This window comes from Elgaria multicarinata, chromosome 1 (assembly GCF_023053635.1).
Source record: "Elgaria multicarinata webbii isolate HBS135686 ecotype San Diego chromosome 1, rElgMul1.1.pri, whole genome shotgun sequence".
Lineage (NCBI taxonomy): Eukaryota > Metazoa > Chordata > Lepidosauria > Squamata > Anguidae > Elgaria > Elgaria multicarinata.
This window is the reverse complement of record NC_086171.1, coordinates 68,662,023-68,686,499: the sequence shown is the minus strand read 5'-3', so window position 1 is coordinate 68,686,499 and position 24,477 is coordinate 68,662,023. Positions and strand designations below refer to the sequence as shown.

Genomic DNA, 24,477 nt, shown 5'->3' with positions numbered 1-24,477 from the left:
CCGTGCAAAAGTTGCACGTGTACTACGCGGGCAAAAGGAACAGAGAATCGCTTCGGTGCGCGGCACAGATTTGTGTCTTCTTCAGTGCAAAGGGTGACGATGATGCATGCATGCAGCGCCAATAGTGCCGCGTTATGACACTTAGAGGACCAATGCTGAGTTTGGATCCAGACCTCCTCTTACTTAGGATGCTTTTAGGATGTTTTAACTATGTATGCTATGTTTTTAATCAGTATTTTATGTATTTATACTTATTGTTGTTCCCTGCCTCCATCAAAATGGAGAGACGTGTAAGAAATAAAATTATTGTTATTATTACTTAGAGTAGACCTATTAGAATCAATGGGACTGAAGTTAGCCATAACTAGTGTCAGCCCCATTGATTTCAGTGGGTCTGCTCTAAGCATGATGAGGTTTGGATCCAACCCAAGGTAAGGGTTGCTTTGGGCATTACTTTTTGAAAGTAAGCACCTACTAAAATTTTCTTTCCCTCTCTTCATTTTTGGAAACATGGGTACCGGTATGATGGTATTGGTATCCAAACCATCAGGATTGGCTGCAGCTCCCTTTTAAGTGTCAGACCTGGGTTTGGTGCCAAGTACTGTGTGAACTGTTCCTGCAGCCTATTGACTTGCTCTGAGGACGATTTCTTGTAGACCAGAGCAGACAGATAGATCGATAATCTTTGGATGCAGTTTCCCAGTATGAGGATAACCACGGTTTTGTTATGATCATGAGTCGTTCAGCACTTTCCTGGTGTCCTGAAAAGTACTGGGATTAATTTTAAAGATATCATTGCTTGTCAAAAGAGAACAAAAATGATTATTACAGTATATAAGTAACACCTTTTCCAAGCAGGTGAGGACCTAAGCTGCCTCCCACCCCTCCCTTGTCACTTATTGACACCTGGTGCATAAAGAGAAACGTTGAGTCCATTTCTAGAGAAGTGTTAGGTTTCCAAAAATGATGCCAACCTATGATAATGTGTTGGGGGGGGGGTCACCAGGGAGGTTTTGCTCAGTGGACTCATTTTGCTAATTGATGCTGCTTTATGTTTCAAATTCGCTGGTGGATTGAAAGACTGGTATTTCTTTCTGTTGATCTGATCCACATAAATTAACAATAGAAGCTCCCCCCTTTGTTTCCTTAGAGCGATCAAAGTTGCCTAAATTTCATTTTAAAATTGTAACCTTGCAAAACATTTGAGAGGATCAAAAACCATCTCTCTCTGCTGAGATCCAAGTATAATAAGTATCATACATTTAAAAGATGGTGGTTGTTTATGCTTTTGCTTTGTGTGTGTGTGTGAGGTAATAAAATAAAGAGTACTTTTAAAAAGTTTACAAATAGTTAACAAAATACCAATACTTCCAGCCAGATCAAAGGAAAATCCAAATGTATTGAAAAGTAGATCCTATTCATTTCCATGGGGCTTACTTCCATGTAAATATGCTGAGGATTGCAGACTTTAACTGCAGTCCTGAGCACAGACAATTTAATGGCGTTCTGAAGGTGAACACTGAATGGACAGAGTGAGGAAAAAGTTATTAATTTTTAAATTCCCATACAGGCTCTGTTGCAAATTGTGAAAATGAGGGAGAAGTTCTACAGATCCCCTCTATCACAGACAATCCTTGCATAATGTGCATTTGCCTGGTAAGTGTGAATTCCATTGATAAGATCAAATAAGAATGTCTTATGTAATCAAATATTGCTTATCTTTTTCCTTTGTGCAGCCAGCAGTTATCTTGCTTCTATACTAGCTACAAAAATTTCCAGTCCATAATTGTGGAATCATATCCTTGACTTTAACTTGGACACAAATCTTTCAACTGACTTTGCCCGTGACATTGTGAGGTTACCTGAATGTGAATGTGTTTGTGATTGAAGCTGTTTTTCTCCCCAGTGTCCGTGGTGCTGCGGACTGTTCTTTGCATATACAGAGTTTGTGCTCATGGCCAAGGAGAAGGAAGGAATTGACATTTAGTTTGAGCCTTTGCTTCTTTCAGTCCAAGCTCAAAAAATTGGCTCCAGAGATATAATGAGAGATATAACAGGTCAATAAGAGAACAAAATCCAGGTGGTTTGGAAGTCCAAGTCTGCTTTGAAAATGTAGTATGGTATACTTTCAGGCTTTGCATTCTTGGCTAGACGTATTGTAATAAAAAGACAATGCCAGCACACATGATACTTCTATCAAAAAACTGCACTCTCAGGATGACACTGGCTGTTGTTTGTTCGGGAAGTTCAGATTCCCTGTTAGCTAACAATGACCCTGGTTTGTATTCCACAGCAAAGGAAATACCCATTTATTCTTGCAGTGGAGCTCAATTTCACAGTAGAAACACTCTGCAAGCCAGACTTTGAGAGTCACAGAAAAATGATCGGTAATAGGTAGAAAGCAATTTTTAAAAGTTTTTTTTTTAAAAAAAGTTCTTTGACACAAAAGTCATATGGGAACTAGAGCAAAAATAGCTGCATTTATAGACTTTGGAACGTAAAGCAGGGGGTTGGCTCTTGCAGAATGCTTTTGTGGCCATAAAATGATGGTTTTCCATCGGTCAGGTCAGGAATGGAGACAGGTGTTCTTGGTCACTGCTGCACCCAAAAAACTAAGGCCTTTTTATATTTGTTATTAAGGTGCCCATCGCTTCAGTTCATCTCTCAAAGAAGGCAGTTGAAAGCATTATTCAGAGGTTCATGAAAACCTCTGGATCAATATTGCTGAGAGTAAATTCCGAGGCGGAAGAGAAACTGAGGGGAAAATGGGGTGGGTGAAGAAAATGAAATATAAGTAGCCTGTGGTTTTACTTGTCCTAAAGATGTCTGCAGGCAGATGTTTTTGTGTGTGATTTGCTTCAGGATATGTGGTTCATATCTAATCTTATTCAGTGTCCCATTTAAAAATGGAGTAAGGTGTTAAGCAGGTGGCACTGCTAACATTTGTGTAATATTCATAATTTTTGTGGCACAATCACAGAAGAGGTATTTTCCTGGTTAATGTTGTGTTGCTCCTCCCCAACTGCCTTTGTGTGTTTCAGAACTGGGGCTGCCCCAACTACTCTGAAGCTCTCTAGCTACTTTACTGTCTCTCAAACATATTAAGATTTCATCCCCTACCTTTGAGCCACAGTTTGGGCACCAATCTTTTGGTCTCTTGCTCCTGATCCATCTTAGAACATTATTTTAGCTCCATTCAGGGTCTGACCCTGTCTGAGATGGACCTGCTGCACACCAGTTATACACAAATGTGGCTGCCCTTTCCATTACTGCATTCCACATTACTCAACAGTTCCCTAGTCTGCATAATACAGTGAGTTATCATGGGTTAAATAACCCACAATGAACTGTTTTCATGCCGGGTGTGCGCAGCTATTGTTTTGAATCTGCATTGTTTAATTCTGGGTTGCTCTGTGTGATGCAAATTTGGCCACCATGGGTTATTCAAGGGTTAAATAACCCACGATGGTCCTGTCTTGTCATGTGAACCAGCCAGTTAGAGGTGTGGGGAGACAGGGAAACTCCCTTTTTCACTGGTAAACTATAGGAAGGACTGAAGTTTGGAATGTTCTGAAAACTGCAAACGTACCAGAGGCAGTATGCCTATGTACACCAGTTGCTGGGGAACATGGGCAAGATGGTGTGGATTTCCAGTCCTCAACTGGTTGGATACTGTATGAACAGAATGCTGCACTGGATGGACCCTTGGTCTGATCTAGCATGTCTCTTCTAAAGTTCCTTTGTACTTGTGTGATGCTATCTTTCACACTTCGTCTTCTAAATTCGGTTTTGGGAATAAATACAAGATTTTATGGAGTGGGATCCACCCATCACTAATTTTTTGCATACCCCACTAAACAACTTGTGTACCCAGCTGTTTCTGTGCATAATACCTGTTAAAACCAACAAACCAACAGATCAAAACAGTTCACCATGCAAACATAAGAAAGCATGTGTGTACACAAATTTCCAGATGCTGCAAGACTCTGTGTGTGTATGATTGTGCTGATAACTTTTTTATGTGTGAAATGTCATGTCAACCAGAGCAAGAACTGCTCTAAATTTCATCTGTGAAAACATCCTAACAGTACAACCTATACATATCTATTCAAAAGTTACACACATTGAGTTCAATGGAACTTACTCTCAAGTAAGTCCATATAGGATTGTAGCCTTAATGTTAGTTTTATTAGCTTGTAAGTTGGTTACCACTTCCACTATTGCAGTATTATTGAATTAAGTTGTATATGTGAACTATCTCCTAAAAGTGTGGGACCTTATGGGCTGAAATTCTTCGTTAAGCTACAGATAGTCCATCAGTCCAAAGCATCAGAATTTTGGCTGTGAATGGGCTTTTAATGAAAAATAAAACTGAAGTGGGAAAATTTTTATGAGATGCATTTTTCACCAAGAATAGATTAAAAGCAACTTGGGCTGAGCTGACTTCTTTGTATGAAAAAATAATAATGACTGTGTAATTTATCTGTGTGTTTCACTGCTGAAAAGCAGAAGTATAAGTGTGTGTGTGTGTATGTATGTATGTGCATCTATTTGGACAATCATTTCTATATGACCTTTTGCAAGGGCAGTGCTCTGTACTTGAATGGTACCTTCCATCGAAGCAGTTTAGACTACTGTACAAACCTTAATGAGTGGGGCCTCACATGAACTATGTGTCAAACAAAAGCAGGCAATAGAACCCTAGACTATTATCCTGTTAAGCCACATATCTGACACAAAGGATTCTGATTTTCTCAAGCTTATAGTAGACCCATTCAAATCAATGGGATGCATAAGTTATGGTTAACTTGAGTTCCATTGATTTCAATGGGTGTATTCTATGGTTAACTTGAGTTCCATGGATTTCAATGGGCGTATTCTAAGTGTGACAAAGTCTAGATCTAACCCAAAGTATTTAACTTCAGTAGAACTATTCAGAAGTAAGCACTTGGAGTGTTGAAATGACATGCCCTATTTCTTCTGTTTTCTTGAACCATAATCTTTTCTTTGCCCTCCAGAGCTCTTTCTTTTATGTGGTTGAACAACTGTATTTAACAGTGTTTGCTTTGTCATCGAATCAAAATACATTAAACTACATTGCCCTTTGCAGACAAAAAAATTTGTTGTTACACCTCTAAATATGCCCAATATCCATCCGTACAGTAGAACTTTAGCTTAGGGGCTGTGCAGATAGCTGTAACTTGTATGATCTGTGCAGGTCATGTGAATCTTGCCTATACATGTAGGTCCTTATGCAAAATGATCTACTGTACTCATGAGCATCACCACAATCATGATTTGTCCCTTACATGAATATAAATTAATGACTTTGGATGAGAACCATAGTTTCTCCAAGAGGTTCTAGGTTCACGGCAGGCCTGTTCTATGCCTTTGTATTATTTATTTTATTTTTTATTTATAGCATTTATATGCCACTGAATATAATAGAATCTCTCAGTGGTTCACAACATTAAAATGCAATATTAAAACACAGTATTAACGGACTGAATTAGGGCTTTCTAAAACCAGCAGCTTTTTTCAGATAAGATGAAAAGAGCCAGTACTGTGGCTGTGTTTGGACAACATGATCGTCAATGGTGGGGTAATAATCAACTCGACAACTGTTTATCTAGGGGGCATTCCCCACACAACATGATATTGACCATAGTGTGGATTAGGATCAGTGTTGAGTTGAGTATTGGTTCTTGCTGAGTTGACTCACTCCTCCCCTGCCCTCCCTCAGTCCTCCCACTAATATCCCATCAGCCATTGCTGTCAAAAATCTATCCTGCCGGCTGGGCTAGAGCGGCAGCCATCATTTTCACTGCTCTTGCTTTACGAATCTGTGGCTGAGGAAATAACCAACGGTGTCCTTCACACAACACAGTAACCAACAGTGGTTCAAACAGCGAACTCTGACCAGTGTTGGTTATTTGCATTGGTTATTTCGCCCAAATAACCAACCATTGTTTAAAAACTCCTACCATACAACATAACCCATGGTGGGTTAAATAACCAAGCGTTGACTATTTAAAGCACCGTTATTGTGTTGTCTGAACCCAGTCTGTGTCTTATAACTTACACACTTCAGTTTGGTAACTGAAATGCAGGATTGACATTCATGAGGCTTTTCTTTACATGACTCTAAATGAAAAGCTACATAACTGTAGGCATCTCTTCATATTAGGTGATGAATTTTGGGAATGTGGATGCAGATGTAGAGCTTGTTCAGACATGCATATTTATTACTTTACGATTTTAACATTAAGTAATGGCTTGCATGTTTGAATAGATCATCACAAAGGTAACACTACAGACAATTTAATATCACTGCAAACACAGTAGTATCCAATATATTCAGTTCAGCTGCCAGTCAAGTGTAGAATAATGAAATAACGTACAAGGATGTGAACCAGTCCTTGGACTTGGGGTTTTGAAAGAATTCTTGAAAGGAAATTCTTAAATCTGATGTTCGTGGAATTGCTGAATATGAGGAGACATGTTTTGTATGCAAGTTCTTGATATAACAAAGGGAATATTTTCATGTCCACTCTTTGATAAGTAAAATAAACTACCATATTTAGCTGAGTGCATCTATGTCTGAAAATAGTTCACATTGGGTATTGTAGCATTTCATGCAAATATGTTGGGCTGCAGTGTTACCTTTTAAAAGCTCTAAAATCGCAACGGCATAGCAGAAAAAGGTGAGATGAGAACCTGTGAGTAATTGCAGGATTAAAAACCCTTGAGGACTCTCCACAATATCAACCTAGTCTGAATTATTATTATTTTTTTGAGTTTTTAAATGCTGGGATATGATTATGGCTGCGAGGGCTGCAGCTTGGGTGGTGTTGGTGTTGGTAGAAGAACCGTATAATTTCATACCATGTGTCATTGTCTACTTAAAACTGGAGCATCTTACCAGATGGCAGCTGGGATCCAAGAATAACCTTCCCATAAGCTGTTTTTAGATTTTAGTTTCTAAAAACAAAACTAGTGTGTTTGTGGGGAGAATTTAAGCATGCTACTTCAACTGATTGGGTGATAGCAAACATAGGAATCCAGTTGTATTAGATGAGGGACAGTCACTTCCACCACAAAGATTTATACTGGCACAAAGGAAAAGGATGTGTGTCTGTGTCCACAAGCAATATGACAGGTCCACCAGCTGCTTTTGATGGTTAAATAAATGTGAAAAGCCAAAGAAGAACAGGGAACATGCTACATTTCTGGGTTAGAAGAAAAAAAAATCCCTGCCTTTTTTCATGCTTTGGCCTAGTTCTCATTGAGGTGGTAAAATTGTGTCAAACTTCAGTCACTGCAGGTGGGTGCTCAATTGATTGATACCGAAAAAATAAATCCTGCACAGAAAACGAGATGTCAAGAAGAAGAGTTCTAGCCCAGAGTATATGAAGGGAGTTTTCTTTTGGAGATGTATTCAGCCCCCACCTGCAGTCTGAAATGGTACAGCTCGGACACAGATTTATTATCTCAGTGAGAACTAGGACTTAGTTCACTTACAAATGTAGGGAATCTGGCACCGATATCTTACACCCTCACCATACCTTGGAGATGTAACCATAAATCTTAGAAAGTAGATTGTTGCAAGAGCTGATTTCTTAATTCTCCTGCTAAAACAGTTCTTCACTGAATCAAGATTTCCAGGTATGGGGCTTAGATTTTAAACTCTGGCTTGTTTGTTCATTTGTTTGTTTTGCACATTTTTGTTGTAGTGCCTTAGAAAAGCATGTGTGAAGCAACCATTGATAAAAGCCAGAGGACCTTGACAAATGACGTCCGTACCCATTTCCACTCCTTCCACCCCCACAACTTTAAACCTGCCAAGTGTACCTGAGCAGCAGTAATTGTCGTTTCCACCCTTTTATCACCTAAATGTAGAACAGAAGGAAGCCAATGTGAGCCAGAAAGTGTAACCTGGCATTGGAAACATGAGAGAAGTGGGGAGACAGGCACTCAGGAAACGAGAAATCGGAGCTTTGCTTGGCATGAGTTTTATTCACCATGAAACATCATTCCGTAGTTTAAATTTCCATTTCTGTATCCAAACATGCCATGTAGAATTTGACCTTGCAGTTATAAAACTGATGTGAAACTCAGTGTTATAAGAATCTGTACTCTACCTAGCTAAGAAGGGTAATGAAGGAAACCTAACATTCAGCACGTTTGATGTGAAATCATAAAATAAAAATAAACCTTGCCTACTAAAACTCCCCAAACTGTCTTTGCAGTCTTAAATTCTCTAAAGCTCTGTAACACCTGTATCAAACCTAGTTGTTTTCTTTTGCACAAACCTCCATTTGTGAGTGATGCCCAGTCTGGTTTGAAAGCAACTGCTTGGCATATGTCTTTGGTGAAAACAGCAATGGACTTAGTACATCAGGATCTGATTTTTTGTTGTGTCAAGGTATAATCTAGCCCAGATGAAATTTTGTGGAATAGTGCATAATAAAAGAAAATCATCAAACAGTACTTTCAAACAGTACTTTCATATCCATTTTCCCCACCCCCATATCCACATAATTTCAAGAGTTGATGTACATCATCCAATGGAACCTAACTGAATTGAATCTTCTCTTAATTTAAACATCTTTATTTCTGTAAAGAATAATCCATTTTCTTCTTCTGACTCTTAAGCAGTAGTTAACAGTAGCCTTCATTTGCCTCATACTGAAGGTTTTGATCAGAGTTTGGAAAGTGCGTCCCAGAGTAGAAACGTGACCATATGTGGTTCCTTTTAAACGCCTCCAAGAACGTACAAAATGTACTTGAAACAAAAAGCATGTTGAGGCAGGAGTGTATCTGGAACATGTTTCTATGTTGTCATGTTGACCAATATATAAATGATTTAAGCGAGCAATAACGTTGAAAGGGATGAACAAATAAATACATCAAGAATTTAAATGTTCATCAACAACATACTCATGCTGATGGTGCCCTAGCTGAAAGCAAGGTAAGCAGAATAACAATAATTTATATACCATTAAGTAGCCGAAGCTCTCTAGGCCACTGGGAGTCAGGAGATCCGGGTTCTAGTCCTTCACTCGGCCATGGAAGCTCACTGGGTGACTTTGGGCCAGTCACAGACTCTATGCCCAACCTACCTCGCAGGGTTGTCGTTGTGAGGATAAAATGGAGAGAAAGAGGATTATGTACTCCACCTTGGATTCCTGGAGCGGGGGAGGTGGGATATAAATGTAATAAGTAAATAAATGATGCAACATTATAATAAAACATAGTCTAAAAATTTTTAACGTGCAAAATTTAAAACAATTTAAACAGCTGAAAATTTCAATAAACTTTAATAATAGACTTGTTCAAGACATCTGAACAGAATTCAGCTCCTTGCCAGAGATTTTCAGCTATATAACTGCAGTCAAGTTATGTATCAGATCCAGAGTATTTATCTTAGTATTAACCCCCTTATTAATAAGAAAAATATTTGGGGCCTGATCCACAACTGAAGTGCAGTACATAACATTGACTTGTGGGAGCAAGTCATAACAGCTCACTGGTAAAACCTGACGGCCCAGGATATCCTATTCCTTGACTAAGACCTGTGTGTTGCAATTGCTTAGATCGTCAGTCAGAATGGTACCAGTGGTTGTTGCACATACCTTGTGCATAATGCCTCACTGCTTGTCTAGTGCAGGGCAGATGTAAAAACAGGTTGGATTACTCCAGCATGGTTGCTCTTGTAGGGAAGTTTTGTAGCTTAAGCCCTTGACCTAAAAATGAAAAATGATTTAAAAAAAACAAGTACTTAAGATTGTATTGCCTAAGCAATGTCTCTAGTATACTTCTAACGTAAACAGCAGTCCTTGCTGCGTAGAATATTAATGAGCATATGGAAGAAATCACAGGAAATTGAGGTTGAGCAGCTAATGGGAACTGGTATAAAAAATAGACAAATGACTAGATTTGTTAGCTTGGTTCAGAACCAACATTTGAGGTGGTTTTTTGGGGGGGTAATTGCTAACAAATTGCAATGAAGAATTCAGGAGGATGAGCTATGTATTATTATTTTCAAAAGGTCTCTCAAACATTGAGGATCAAACTGCATGTTACATACAGTTTTGTGATACTTTCCCACACTTTCCTGCTGGCGGCTCTAAGGTTGAGCCAATGACCAGTGGAGAGGAGGGGTCTGTTTACACCTTTCCATTCCTGCCATTTGGCCACTCTAAAGGCTTTTCTCCCAGCTAGGGAAAAGATATAGGAGACCCTGTGTCTTTTCCCCCTGTGGGCAGGAAATCAGCTGTGGGATAATCTTGAGCGAACAAATGGATGGAAGCGAAAGGATTAATTGACTCCTCCTCCCTATGTACTCTGAATTTTAGGAAAGCTGATTTTAATAAACTCACAACTATGATAAGTAAGGTCCCATGGCAAGTGACCCTAATGAGAAAAGGAGTCCAAGATGGGTGGGAGTTTTGAAAAAAAGAAATCTTAAAGGCACAATTACAAACAATTCCAACAAGGAAAAAAGATAGAAAACAGCAGAAGAAACAAATGTGGCTCCACAAAAAGCTTAGAGATAACCTGAAAACAAAAAGAAAAAGGATACATACAGGAAGTGGAAGGAAGACCAGGCTACAAAAGAAGAGTACAGACAGATAGCACAGAAGTGCTGATTGCTTCGGGAAGGCTGAAGCTGGGAATGAGGTGAGACTAGCAAGAGATGCTAATAGCAATAAAAAGGCTTTCTTCAGATTCGTGAATAGAAAATGACAGAGGAAAGAAATGGTGGTTCAGCTGCTTAATGAGGATGGCAAATTTATAACAAATAACAAAGAAAAGGCCAAAGTGCTCAATTCCTTTTTTGGCTCAGTCTTCTCCCAAAAGCTGGTCTATGACACCCCTGGAAAAGTGAAGTACAAGCTGAAGAGGCAGGATTGCAGTTTGAGATTGATAAACAAATGGTCAAGGAACCCCTAATTTCTTTGGACAAGTTCAAATTTCCAGGGCCCGATGAACTGCATCCTAGAGTAATGAAGGAGCTAGCAGAAGAAATCTCAGAACCACTGTCTTATTATCTTGGCGAAATCATGGAAGATGGGTGAGGTGCCGGACGACTGGAGGAGGGCTAACGTTGTCCCTTCAAAAGGGGCAAAAAGGAGGAACCTGGGAACTACAGACCAGTCAGTCCGACATCCGTTCCTGGGAATTTTTTGGAGCAGATTATAAAGAAGTCAATCTGTAAGCACCTTGATAACAATGCAGTGATTACTAGAGGCCAACATGGATTTGTCAAGAACAAATCCTGTCAGACTAATTTGATCTCATTTTTTGATCAGGTAACCCCCCTTGACTGTGGGAATGCTGTGGGCATAATATATCTTGACTTCAGCAAAGCTTTTGACAAAGTGCCCCATGATATTCTGATTAGCAAACTAGTTAAAAGTGGGTTAGATGGAACAACTATTAAGTGGATTCAGAGTGCTTATCAACAGTACCTTCTCAAACTTCTTTTTATTTTCTCCCTCTTCCCTCCCCATACACTTTTCCTTGTGTGTCATGTCTTTTTTTAGAATGTAAGCCTGAGGGTAGGGACTGTCTTCTTTATTGATACATTGTAAGCCGCTCCGAGAGCCGCTCCGAGAGCTGAGGTGCGGGATAAAAATACTCTAAATAAATAAATAAACTGGGGGGAGGTAACAAGTGGGGTACTGCAGGGCTCAGTCCTGGGCCCAGTGCTCTTCAACATTTTTATTAATGATTTGGGCAAGGAGGTGCAGGGAATGCTTATCAAATTTGCAGATGACACAAAATTGGGTGAGATAGCTAATACCCTGGAAGACAGAAACAAACTTCAAAGTGATCTTGATAGGGCTGAAAACAACAGAATGAAATTTAATTGGGATAAATACCAACTTGTACATCTAGGAAAAAGAAGCCAAATGCACAATTATAAGATGGGAGATACTTGGCTCAGCAATACTACAAACGACAAGGATCTTGGAATTGTTGTAGATCACAAGCTGAATATGAGCCAACAGTTTGATGTGGCTGCAAAAAAGCAAATGCTATTTTGGGCTGCATTGATAGAAGTATAGCTTCCAAATCACATGAGGTACTGGTTCCCCTCTATTTGGCACTGGTTAGGCCTCATCTTGAGTATTGCGTCCAGTTCTGGGCTCCACACTTCAAGAAGGACGCAGACAAGCTGGAGTGTGTTCAGAGGAGGGCAACCAGGATGATCAGGGGTCTGGAAACAAAGCCCTATGAGGAGAGACTGAAAGAACAGGGCATGTTTAGCCTGGAGAAGTGAAGACTGAGGGGAGACATGATAGCACTCTTCAAATAATTGAAAGGTTGTCACACAGAGGTGTGCCAGGATCTCTTCTCGATCATCCCAGAGTGCAGGACATGGAATAATGGGCTCAAGTTACAGGAAGCCAGATTCTGGCTGGACATCAGGAAAAACTTCCTGACTGTTAGAGCAGTACGAAAATGGTACCAGTTACCTAGGGAGGTTGTGGGCTCTCCCACACTAGAGGCATTCAAGAAGCAGCTGGACAACCATCTGTCAGGGCTGCTTTAATGTGGATTCCTGCATTGAACAGGGGGTTGGACTCGATGGTCTTATAGGCCCCTTCCAACTCAACTCTTTTATGATTCTATCATTCCCCACAGCCATTCTTTTGCTCAACCTTGAAGTTGCTCACAGCTACTTTTCATTTTTTTTGAAATATGGTGTAACAGGTAATTTAGCTCTGGTAGGTTGCTTATACTTGTGTTATAATATGAAACCAATTTATATCCACTGTTGCAGTAATGGAAAAATTGCAAGAGTTGGCATTCTGTTTGTGGTTGCACAATTTCTAGCAGAACAACTAATGCAACTAATACAAACAACATCTGGCCTAATGAAGTTATAATGAGTATGGAACACCTTGTGGAATGCCTTGCGCAACGGCTTAGGAACATGGGAAGCTGCCTTATTCTGAGTCAGACCATTGGTCCACCTAGCTCAGTATTGTCGACATTGACTGGCAGCGATTTTCCAGGGTTTCAGGCAGGATTCTATCCTCATCCTTCTTGGAGGAGCCGAGGATTGAACCTGAGACCTTCTGCATGCAAAGCAGGTGCTCTCTCACACTGAGCCATGTTGCAGAACAACATGTTCAACTGGAATCCAAATATTGTATTTGACACTTGTGCAAGGCTGAAAACAAGGTTTCCATATGTGGTGGAAGCTCTGTACAAGTGGAATGACACTATTGGGTACAATCCACAATTCCCACCCATTACTAGTTAGATATATATCTATGTCCATAAATCATTCCTGTGGAAATGTAAGGAAAGCATTTTAACAGTGCCAGTTTTTAGTTACCATTAAATCAATTGTGGCTGTGCTAGCTCATACGTTACTTATAGCCATAGGGCAATTCCACATGGAGGATTTTAGAGTACAGGCCTACTTCTTACCTCCAAACATCCACATTCTACACCACATCAACCACCTTCAATAGCAATCCCTCCCTTCCCAGAATTCCAAGAGCCATTGACCATCTTGTCTGGACTTAGTCCGCTAACCTCATCCAATTAACCATGGCCACCGGACAGATGTTTAGGTCTGAGACATCTGTTCCTGGTTCAAATATAAAAGAAAAGTAAAACCTCTGGACACATCTTTCCCAGTAGTTTTGTGTGCACATTGGATAGGCATGATAATGACAGTGCCCTGTAGAACTCTGGATAGCTCCCAAAATAAGAGGAAGCTACTTGCAGGTCAAGCAATCAGGTAAGGCATGAAACAGATTAAAATTTCAGATCACATTCACTTCAATGGAAGGGTCAATTTAGTGCATGAAAAGTGGTGCCTTCATGAAGTTGTCTCCTCTTTTGCTCAGGGTGGAGAATGTGTCTTTTGATGCACAAACTATACAGCAAAGGAGACGTGGAGTTCTGGAGTGAAGCAACTGTGGGAAATGGCCCCTTGTAACATAACAGGATTTTGTTTTACCATAAAGCTGCACCCACTGATAGATGTGATACAAAAAAGCCAATAGGTCTTTATAGGTGATGAGAAATCTATTCATTTAATATATCTCTGTCACACAGTGAAGATCGCTTATAGTTTCAGATTTTGATGTCCTTTTGCCACAAGGGGGATCGGATCAACACTACGGTTAATTAACTGATGCTGAGCTTCAACAGTAAAAAGAGTCAAGGGCTTCAGTATGGCATAATTAAGGGCTCCAGAAATCTGAATCAAACATATATAATTAAAATGAATAAATAATTAAAATTGCAAAGGGCAGCTCACTATAAACTAAATGGGAAAATCTAATGCAGGTTGCAAAACTCTCTGGAACGTTTCTCCTTTATATGCAAAATGGGTCTTGGTCTGTGCTAAGGAAGGATTATTGCCAATGTGCAATGTTGTTAAAGAGAAGGTTCAATATCAAAATTCAGTTTTAAAGGCATACTGTTATGTTTGCATACTCCTTTATAAGCTTTCAAGTTTCTTCTATTGAGTTGCTAATAGAGTTTTTAAAAATTACGATCTTGTAATTCAGTTGCAGGATTTCTGGTGTTCTGTTGATGTTGCCATATAAAAGTCAGTGTTCATAATGTTTAATATTTAATTTTTGAGATGGATACTTTAATGAATTTAATTCATAATTAAACTTAAAAGCACATTATAAAAATAAACATAACTTCGTATGAAATGTTTTCCTTGTCAAGACTATTGAAACTGCCACTCTTCAAGTGTTTTTATCATAATGTAATTAAAATAGTAACATTGTCCTTTAACCTAAAATAGTTTCACTTCTCTCAAGCAATGCCTTTGTTGTCTTAAGAACATAAGAAGAGCCCTGTTGGAACAGATCGCAGGCCCATCAAGTTGGACAAAATGTCCCCCTTAATATGTTTTTCCTTTCACTGGCTTGGATCCAACCCCCGCCACCATGTGAAATTGGAACCCCGAAGACTGCAGAGCCTGTCAGACCCCCTTCCCTGAAAACCATCTGGAAGGTCCTCTAACATTCTGGAGTTCAAGGAAAGGGAGACGGCTACCTCTGATGTGGGTGGGGAACGGAAAAGCCCTTTTGAAATGAGCAGAAACAACCTTGTGCTACTTTGGATCCAAGCCATTGATTCTTTGCACTTTGTAGGTTAGTATCTATTTCATCACTTGAGTTGCATAGGTGGATCCCTGCTGACAACTCATCATCCCTAACTCTTAATTACCGTGATATGAAATTCCACATGCCTCTGAAATGAAATTGGTGTTTGTTTTTCAAATTTTGAGCCTTATTATTTGAATTTCACCAACCACTTTTAAAGACTGAAACCTGGATTTTGCCAGGATGGGCAAGATTGGAAGACATTGCCCTTCAGTCAAGTGGTCCAACCACCTGTGGAGCATCAGAAGCTACACTGGTCCATCTAATTTAGTGTTGTCTACACCGACTGGTTGTGTCTCCCCAGGGTTTTAGGCAGGGTTCTTTCCCAATTCTACCTGGAGATGCCAGGAACTCACCCTGGAACTTTCTGCATGCAAAGCAGGTGATCTACCACTGAGTTAGGGCCCCTCCCAATCTATGGCTCCAGTAGCCTTCTGATTTTAGAGCTTGTTTCCAAGTTGGTGCCACCCTCATAAAATCCCAGGAAACCTTATCTTTGTTTTTCTGCGACTGCTAGGCAGGTTAGGAATCTTTCGCAAAATGCTGTTTTTCCCTAAACTCCTCCACTCCACCCCAACGATGCCAATGGGGAAAGCGAGTGAAGAGAGTGACTGGCACAAAATTATAAACCCTTAAAGACACTCGTCAATAGCAATCTGTACATGTGTAGTTGCGTAGTCAACTTGTTCTGCTCACTATTACCCCCTCCCCAATTCCTGCTTTTATACATTCCACTTAAATGCAAACCTGGAATTGTACACTTCTCTTCAAATGAATGTGGCATTTCAGACAGAAAAAACATCTGTAGCTGGCTTTCTTCCTCTGTGGATTTTTTCAGCCATGCATAATCCCATTTCCTGGCATTTGAGGAAGATTAGTTGGATTAACAAGATGCTATCTGCTGTCACTACCTATGGAAAAGTAACCTCCTAGCAAAGATCGTAATGGCATTTGATATATCACACAGCTTTTATAACCATCACGAGGTGTAACTGCGAGGGCCAATTCTAAAGCAGGTTGTGTTTCAAGTCCCACAGGGCCCCTTCTAGGCTTGTAAGACTTGCTGGTGGTCGAGGCCAACCCTGCAGATGTCTTTTACAGTGTCCCACTGGTGACCAGAAGTCACTTTGTCAAAATGACAGATGAGTTGTACATGTAGCTTTTTCACTCTTTCTGCTCATGTGTGATGTCAGCTCTGCTCACTTGTCAAAAGCAGGTATTTTTTTTACATCCAGCAGAGCTAGCGGGAGGGGGGAGAGAAAGAGAGCAAAGGAAGCACAATCTGGTTGAATTGCTTTTAGTCAACATTTACTGAGGATAATAAACTCTGCTCTTTCCCTAATTTGTTTTGTGTGCTTGGATGCAGAAGGAGAAACGAGACTTGCTTTCTCAAAGTGGTTCTGGCCCTGCAGGGTTAAGATTTTTCAAAAAGATATTATTATCCTCTCAGACATAATGCAAGACATTTATTCCCATAAGTAAATCCATTATGGGTACCAAACCTGCTTATGTGAATTATTGATCCTTAGCAATGAATGGGTGCATGAACTGATTCACTGAAGAGTCAGCTCTTGTTCGGGTTGTGGTTCTAGCCACTCCCTGCAGAATTGAATTTTCAGAAGAAAATACAATTATAACCATGGTGAAGTTATAATTATAACCATGGTGGGGCAGCTGGGAGTTGACTACTGGTCTAGAGCCAGTGTCCACACCATTGAGGGAACTTTAGGAGCTTTAGAGAGCTTCTGAGGCTCTCTGTAGAGATGCCTGGAGAGGAAGCAAAATGTCAGCTAAAGGCTCAGGAGGTTTTGAAGAGACAGGAAAAAGTGACTTCCACTCCTCCCCATTAAAGCCATTTTCTCTTGTTGCCCTTGAGATGTTTAAGAAAAGGTTCAAGATCTTCATAAACATGTCCGCAAAACTCAAAATACTGTTACTTCCTTTTCACACAGCTGGAAACTGTGTGGGCTTGAATGTGTGGAGTACAAATGAGATGAAACTCATTGGGAGGGTTTGTGCATAACGGCTGCAAATCTTGGGTTAATTAACCCATGATTTGCCTGGTAATGTACCACTGGCTCTTTAAATATGTCATCTCTGATCAGCTGGATGACAAGTTGTTGTGTGACATGCAAACCCAGACATTTTGTGTTGTTTGTGGGTTAAACAACACAAAGTTAACCCAACAACTAATAACAGGTTAATTAACTCACGATTTCCCGCTGTTACGTGCAAACCAGTTCATTGTATAGCATCCAGGGTTTTACCCTTAGAGGGAGCCTACAAATCATCTTAAATTACATAAGTACATTTTACACCTCTGGGGTTGTGTACACTGAGCCTACAATCACGTGGAGGTTGGGATCAAGGACAGAAGTGTGATCCATGTCATGTTTTCAGCCATCTGTAGAGGGCTATTGTAAAACCAATGATTTAGTTTAAATTCTTGTGGCTGAGTTTGTTTGTTTTAAATCAACCTTCTCTCTTGTGACCTTTGCCTACCTAACATTGTATGAATTTTCAAATGAATACACAAAGGATTTAACTCTGGAATCAGTCTCATGAGCTGCTGACTCTCTTTCAACTTTATTCACCCTAGTAATTTTTGGCCCTTAAGGGTGTAAAACTAAAATCAAGTGAAAACATGATTTAGGGATAGGAATCTTATTTTTTTTCTTTAGCAGATGTTAAGTAATCCTTGCAGTTATTCACTTTGCTAGTAATTCTGTGCCTGCTCTGGCTTAATCTATTTTATTTAATAGATGTACATACCGCCTTTCTGCTAGGGAGCCCAAGACAACATACATGGTCCTCCTCCTCTCCATTTTATTCTCACAAGAGCCTTGTGAAGTAGGTTAGGCTGAGAGCCAGTGATTTAAAGTCACCCAGTGAGCTTAATGGCCAAGTGGGAACTAGAACTCAGATCTCTGGAGTCCCCGTCTAACATTCTAACCACTACGCCACACTGGCTTTGGGATTTCATCTTTCTTGGATTTTAGATCTAAAGCTTCATATGAAGTGTTCTTCTGCTGAAAATCCCATTGAAGTGAATAAGACTTAGCATTGCATTTTCATGGTTGGTTTGCCAGTTAGTTTTCCTATTGCAGTACAGTAGTAATTGCAGTTGTGGGTTACTTGGGTAATTAAAGTCAATCATATTTGTAAAGCAGCATGAATTGTAGCAGTCATGATGTATATGCAGAGCAGTTAGCAACATTAAACTTCATAGAAAAGAGTGGGAATTTCTGCATGGTGCCTTTGAATTTGACCATGAATCCTACCATGTAATCTATAGCTGCATTGTGAAGGTGAACTGATTTTTTAAAAGAATATTCTTGCAGAATGTCAGTTTCATGCAAGTTAAATAGGTTTAGGTTTGCAGAGCAATTGTGTGATGACCAACAGAGTGGTCTTCAAAAAGCAGCTGGAGAATGGATACTATGCCCATATCTGTCAACATTTAAAAATTTAAAAGCATTTAAATGAGAGAGATCTAGGTTCTATTAATTCATAACAAAAGTAAAAATAATTCAGCTGCATATTTCAAAATTTGGATTCATTATTGTCACATTGCCAAGACGCATTAAAAGCAAAAATATTCAGACTTTTCCTATTGGCTTCTCTTAAGGTTACACAGAAAATTTAGATTTAAAGGACTTTAAGTTTAGTAGATTAGCAAAGCCTATCTCACAAGGGCTTCTGCTTTATCTGATCACCTTGCACTTGGAATTCTTGCCTTGTCGTAATTGCCATTCATTGGGATGTGCTACTAAAACATCTTGTGATGCTTTAGAGATGAAAACCATCAGAACCCAAGTGCAATGTAGAAACGATAAGAAGGGTTTAGGAAATTAGGCCAACCTTAAAAACTGTAGTATATTGCCTAAAACGTAGCTTTTGCAGACTTGAAAGTATCTTGGGTTTTTCATGAAAAATGACACACCACTTTTACAACTTTGTTTACATAGGTCTGCCAGGGTTATTTTCTCTCTCTTGTAATATTTGCTACTACACAGCACAGGCAAGATCACAGAAGAAAATAAAACTAGGGTCAGCCCTTACTCTTGTTGCAAGTACATTAAAGCAGCACTGTCTGGAGGCCTCTTGTTTAGATAATTTTGTAATAGAAAACAGATTATATAAATAATAATAATAATAATAATAATAGATTGCTGCTGGTTTCTTTGGGCTACTATTTTTATTTTACTGTTGCTTTTTCAAGCTCTTTGGACAGATTTTCACAATTTATGCAAAGACAACAAAGAACCTCCTTGACATGTTTTTTTCCTTGTGTTTAAACCTGTGGTATTATTTATATTTTGCTAAAACATACATTTCAAGTTAGAAGGGGGATTAAAAAGATGTACAGAGAATAATGCCTTAGACAAAAAAGGACACCATGCTTTTAACAGTCTTGCTTCTCCCATTTAGAACTGCAGATAACACGAAAAAGAAAAAAACACGTATTCCCCGTTGCTTCTTCTGGCGTCTGTCATACTCTTAGGAATACAGTATCATGAGAACACTGTAGTTTGGTGATGTATTAGGGTCATATATCTCTAGAAGATCGTTTCTTTAAAGGATATGAGCAGTAAAAGACATGATTCTGGCCAGACAGATCAGCAGGGGATTTTGCTTTCTTTTTTTCCTTTTTCTTTAATCTAAGTCTGTTTTTGTGTTATACAGAAGTGAATTTCTTCATGGGATATGACTTGATGCAAAATAAGCTGGGGGGCCCAGTGGGCTTTGTAAACCCTTTTGAAACTGAACAGCTTCAAGGGCCGCTTTGTTCAGAGATTTTAGTACAGGCTCTGGCCACAAGGAAGCCCAACAAGGTAATATTTGTCATGGCCCAAATCTCCAGTGTAAAGACCCTCTAAGCAGACCTTTGATATGTAGGAGAGAGAGAGAAAAAATCACAATCAAGGCAGCTGTGATGGATGCAGTAAGCTGAAGCACAATGCTAGTTGCATGAAATTGCAGCAAAATATTCAAAATGTCATTAATTTTCTTGATAAAATAAAATGGCGTAATACTAGAGAAATAAATGCAGGGTCTAATGATTCTTTTTGGGTAGGTTTATATGTCTAGACCAGGTCAGCCAGTCTGGTATTTTACATGGTTGGTATCCGACCCATGGTGAGACCAGGAAAGAGTTCTTGTTCTAAACTGATAACATAGGTAGGCTTCATCTGGGCACAGTGCCAATGATAAGCGCAACTAAAGAACTCATCAATTGTCATGCATATGTCCAGGAGTGATATCAGTTTTGTTTTTATGAAGCCCTACAGTATGAGGCATACAGACTTCTGATTATTGGAATTTTGGATGCCTCGTTAGGATTGGTAAATAAAGGATAAATTACAATTTTGGAAAGGAGAATAAGGGTCCCAGGGTGTGTGTGCACGAGACAGTTTTATATTTTTTAACTAGTTTCTTAATTTTATTATTGTGGTAAATTAAGTTGATGTAATGTGATTATTGTATGTGTAATAAAATTCAAATTAAAATTATTTTTTTAAAAAAGGATTGGTAAATTTCTCTTTATTTTGAAGGGTTGCTTCCAGGCATTTCTACACTACAAACCTAAACTTGTCCAACATTCAGTCGAACTTTCTGGGGACCTTTGGAAATGGCAGTTCTGTAAACGACACTTGGGATCAGAGAATTTTCAACATGTTCACCAAATGTCAATTTCCAAGATTCTTGACAGTCAAAATCATATAAAACAATGTATGTTTGTAGTGTGTGTACATTGCCTTAACTCCAGAACATCTTGGTCTGTGGGCAAACTAGTTTTACAGTTTTCTATAATTCTTCAAGCAGTGCCCCAGAAGAGTCAACAGTAGGCCCTAGAAATGTAATGAGCACCACTGGGTTTTTTTTTTAACTGCTGAATGACAGGGCTCACTAATGTATGGTTGACAAAACAGTGCACCTTCTGTGGGGAAAGTGGAAGGTTAATTGGGGTGGCTGAAACCTCACATAAAGCTTAGGGATGTGTGGCTGTGCTGGCAAAATGGAAACGGGGGTTATATTAAGGAGGCTGGGGAGGCTGGAAAACTGAGTGAAACCAAAACCTAGGAAGCAGGGCAGCTAGCACTGCAGCAATAGATCTGCTGTGCATTTTTGGTGCAAACTGTAATGGTCATCTATTGGGTGGTGCCAACAACTACATGGTTTCTCTTCAATGCTCAAATAAGCTTTGTAATTGTGTTTGTAACTATTTTTTTTAAACATGGAAGTATCCATGCATAACCATATATCTACATATGCTCATAAAGACGGGGGGCGGGGGGAAGCCCTGAGTTTTTCTTTAGGAGTGAAACCGGCTAAAGCAGCTTACTCCATTGATGCGTGTGAGATGAGGGGAAAGCAGTTGCAATTAGGAAAACAGAGGAAAGCAGATTTTTCATACCTTGCAAAGAAGCGTTCCTCTATTTCCATGTGTTTACAGTTATCTGGCTACCGACGTTACAAATCTCTGAACCTAAAAACCTGATGTTTTAATTTTCTGCATAGTTAACTGGAATAGCGGCCCCCATTCTAGGAAGTCCTGCCAGGCATGTACAAACCAGCATTAACATTTAAACTCATAAGGCTGTAGGGAAAGATTAGCCACATTTTTGCCAATTCTCACCTTCCAAAGGTAAACCCCAGTGCTGATTTCCTCTTTCCTTAGATGTTACAATTTACTCCTGTTTCAGGAAACTCACCCTATTGGCTGATCGCCCCTAGATCAAGTCCATACCGATGAGATTCCTTTAAAGAGGGAATAGTGTCCCTATGCATTGTCACTTATTTATTTGATTCATACCCTGCATTTCCACCTCCAAAAATGGCACTCAAGGTAGCTAACAATCAAATCAAGATTAAAATGAACTTATCCTTTGACCATATCAAAGGTGGCGGTGGCGGTTGGTTTTAGTTTAGTTTATTTACAAAATTTCTATACTGCTCCATATCTGAAACAGATTGTGGAGCTGTGAGCATAAGAAGTAAAGCAGTAAAAGATACAAAACCATTAAAATTACAATTTTTAAATAACAGAATGCCAATAAAAACGTGGCTATCAGTCAAGGAATGCTTCCTGGAATAGAGCTGTTTTCAGGAGGTTCCTTGAAGCAACACAGTGTTATGGCTGCCTGACCTCCAGGGTCAGCGAGTTCTAAAAAAAGGGGGCCACCATGCAAAAGGCTCTTCTTTTGGACTCCAATCATGCCATAGGAGCACATGGAACCACCAGGAGCATGTCCTCTGACAACCTCAGTGATTGGGCAGGTTGGTAAGGGAGAAGGCTCTCTCTCAGGTATCCTGGTCTCAAGTTGCTTAGGACTTTGTTACACTAGTACCAAAATCTTAAACCTGGCCTGGTAATGAATAGGCAGCCAGTGCAGTTCCCTCAGCAGAGAAGTTGCACGCTGAAAAGGGGCAGCTAATTCTGCACTAGCTTCAACTTCTGGAGCAGTGTTAAGGGCAGCCCCACATAGAGCATATTGCAGTAATCCGGTTTTGAGGTTACTAACACCTGTACCTCTGTTGCCAAGCTATCCCTGTTCAGGAGAGGCCGTAGTTGAAAAGTGAGCTGATGCTGGTAAAAGGCTTGTCTGTCTGTATATACATATGTGTGTAAGTGCACGCATACGCACAGAAAGGCAGCTCAATCTACATATTACTTAGGGACTATTTATTTTTATTTTTATTTTTTTATTTATCATACTTATACCCCGCTCCTCAGCCAAAAAAGGCTCTCGGAGCGGCTTACACTTAGCAAAAAAGACAGTCCCTGCCCTCAGGCTTACAATCTAATAAAGACATGACACACAAGGAAAAGGAGTCAAGGAGGGACGGAGGGAGGGAGGAGAGAGAAAGAGAGAGAGAGAGAGAGAGAGAGAGAGAGAGTCAGTCCAGCAGGAGCAGGCCCCGATGTTACTTCTGCCTGCTCCTGTCCCCTCGGTCCTTCTTCTTCCCCACAGGGCCAAGATGGCAGTTTGCCCTGGGGGTGGGGGAAGAGTCCAGCAGGAGCAAGCCCCGATGTTACTTCTGCCTGCTCCTGTCCCCTCGGTCCTTCTTCTTCCCCACAGGGCCAAGATGGCAGTTTGCCCTGTGGGGGGGGGGGGAGAGTCTAGCAGGAGCAGGCCCCGATGTTACTTCTGCCTGCTCCTGTCCCCTCGGTCCTTAACTTAATTTAAAGTTAAGTCAATTTAATTTAGTGGACTCCCATTCTATTAAAGTATTCTGTTTTAATAGGGAAATGGGTTGCTCTCTCTCTCTCTCTCTCTCTCTCTCTCTCTCTCTCTCTCTCTCTCTCTCTCTCTCTCTCTCTCTCTCTCTCTCTCTCACACACACACACACACACACACACACAGAGTTCTATAGTACTAGGGCAGTACCCTGCTGACAGGAAAACTCAGATGTGCAGCTGGGCACAGGAGAAAATTTGTTTAAGCATCAGGCACACTGCAGGAAGTGATTGTTTGGCCTTTAGGGACTGGTGTGAACTGCTTGTACAACTCAGTAGTGGGATGAAAATTTGCAGTGAAATGTAAGGTCTTTGTGCAAGCTCAAATCTTTGCTTTTATTAATGTATCCTTTGGGTCAAAGTGGAATGCCAAAGGGAATAATTGATGTTGGCAAAGGTCCCTTTTAGATGGATCAGTAACAGTAGCATCAGCAGTGCCTTGCTGCACTGGGCACCGTCGCCCTTTCAACCTGCAAGATTCAGGACCTGTCTTGACATTGACACAGGAGTGTTTTTGGAATGATTCTAGCTGAGGTGTAAGCATGTTGGAATTGAAAAAACTCACTGAAATACATGAGAAAAATCTATGGGCAGGATCCAGTAGGGACCCAGGATCATGGCAGAGTGGGCTTCCCTATATAAGGAGTTTCATAAGAAGAGCACCAATTGTAACTTAAAGTGTGGTTTCTTTTGATTCCACTACATGCCTTCCGACAGTGCCAGCACTTGAAGCAGGTTCTCGTCAGATAGATTTGCTTCTGGACAGGTGTGATGGAGAAAATTGTTTGATGTGAACAGAAACTTATGTGTGCACATTTATCTTTGTAGTTACTACCTATGTGACCCATGCATATATGGGTCCTGATCATGTATAAATGTATACATAAAAGCCCAGCTTCATATAAATTGTTGTTTTATGAGCTCTGTGTGTGTGTGTTGTGAGCCTAATGATTTCTCCCGTGCCCTTTTACATGTAGAATATACGCACCGGGGCCCTTTGTGAACTGAACGTACATGATTTTCATTGCTATCAAGAAGTTTGAGGGTATATAACAAAGGCTGGATTACATATTTTCCAGA

At 40.1% G+C, this 24,477-nt stretch overlaps 1 protein-coding gene across 1 annotated transcript in view; it reads left to right on the top strand.

Annotated features, from left to right (window-relative positions):
• BMPER (BMP binding endothelial regulator) overlaps nucleotides 1-24,477 on the top strand; it is a 190,351-nt gene that overhangs the window by 241 nt on the left and 165,633 nt on the right. Inside the window, exon 2 of the mRNA XM_063129831.1 lies at nucleotides 1,571-1,656. Within this exon, the coding sequence (XP_062985901.1) occupies nucleotides 1,571-1,656 (86 nt within the window). The remainder of the gene's footprint in view (nucleotides 1-1,570; nucleotides 1,657-24,477) is intronic.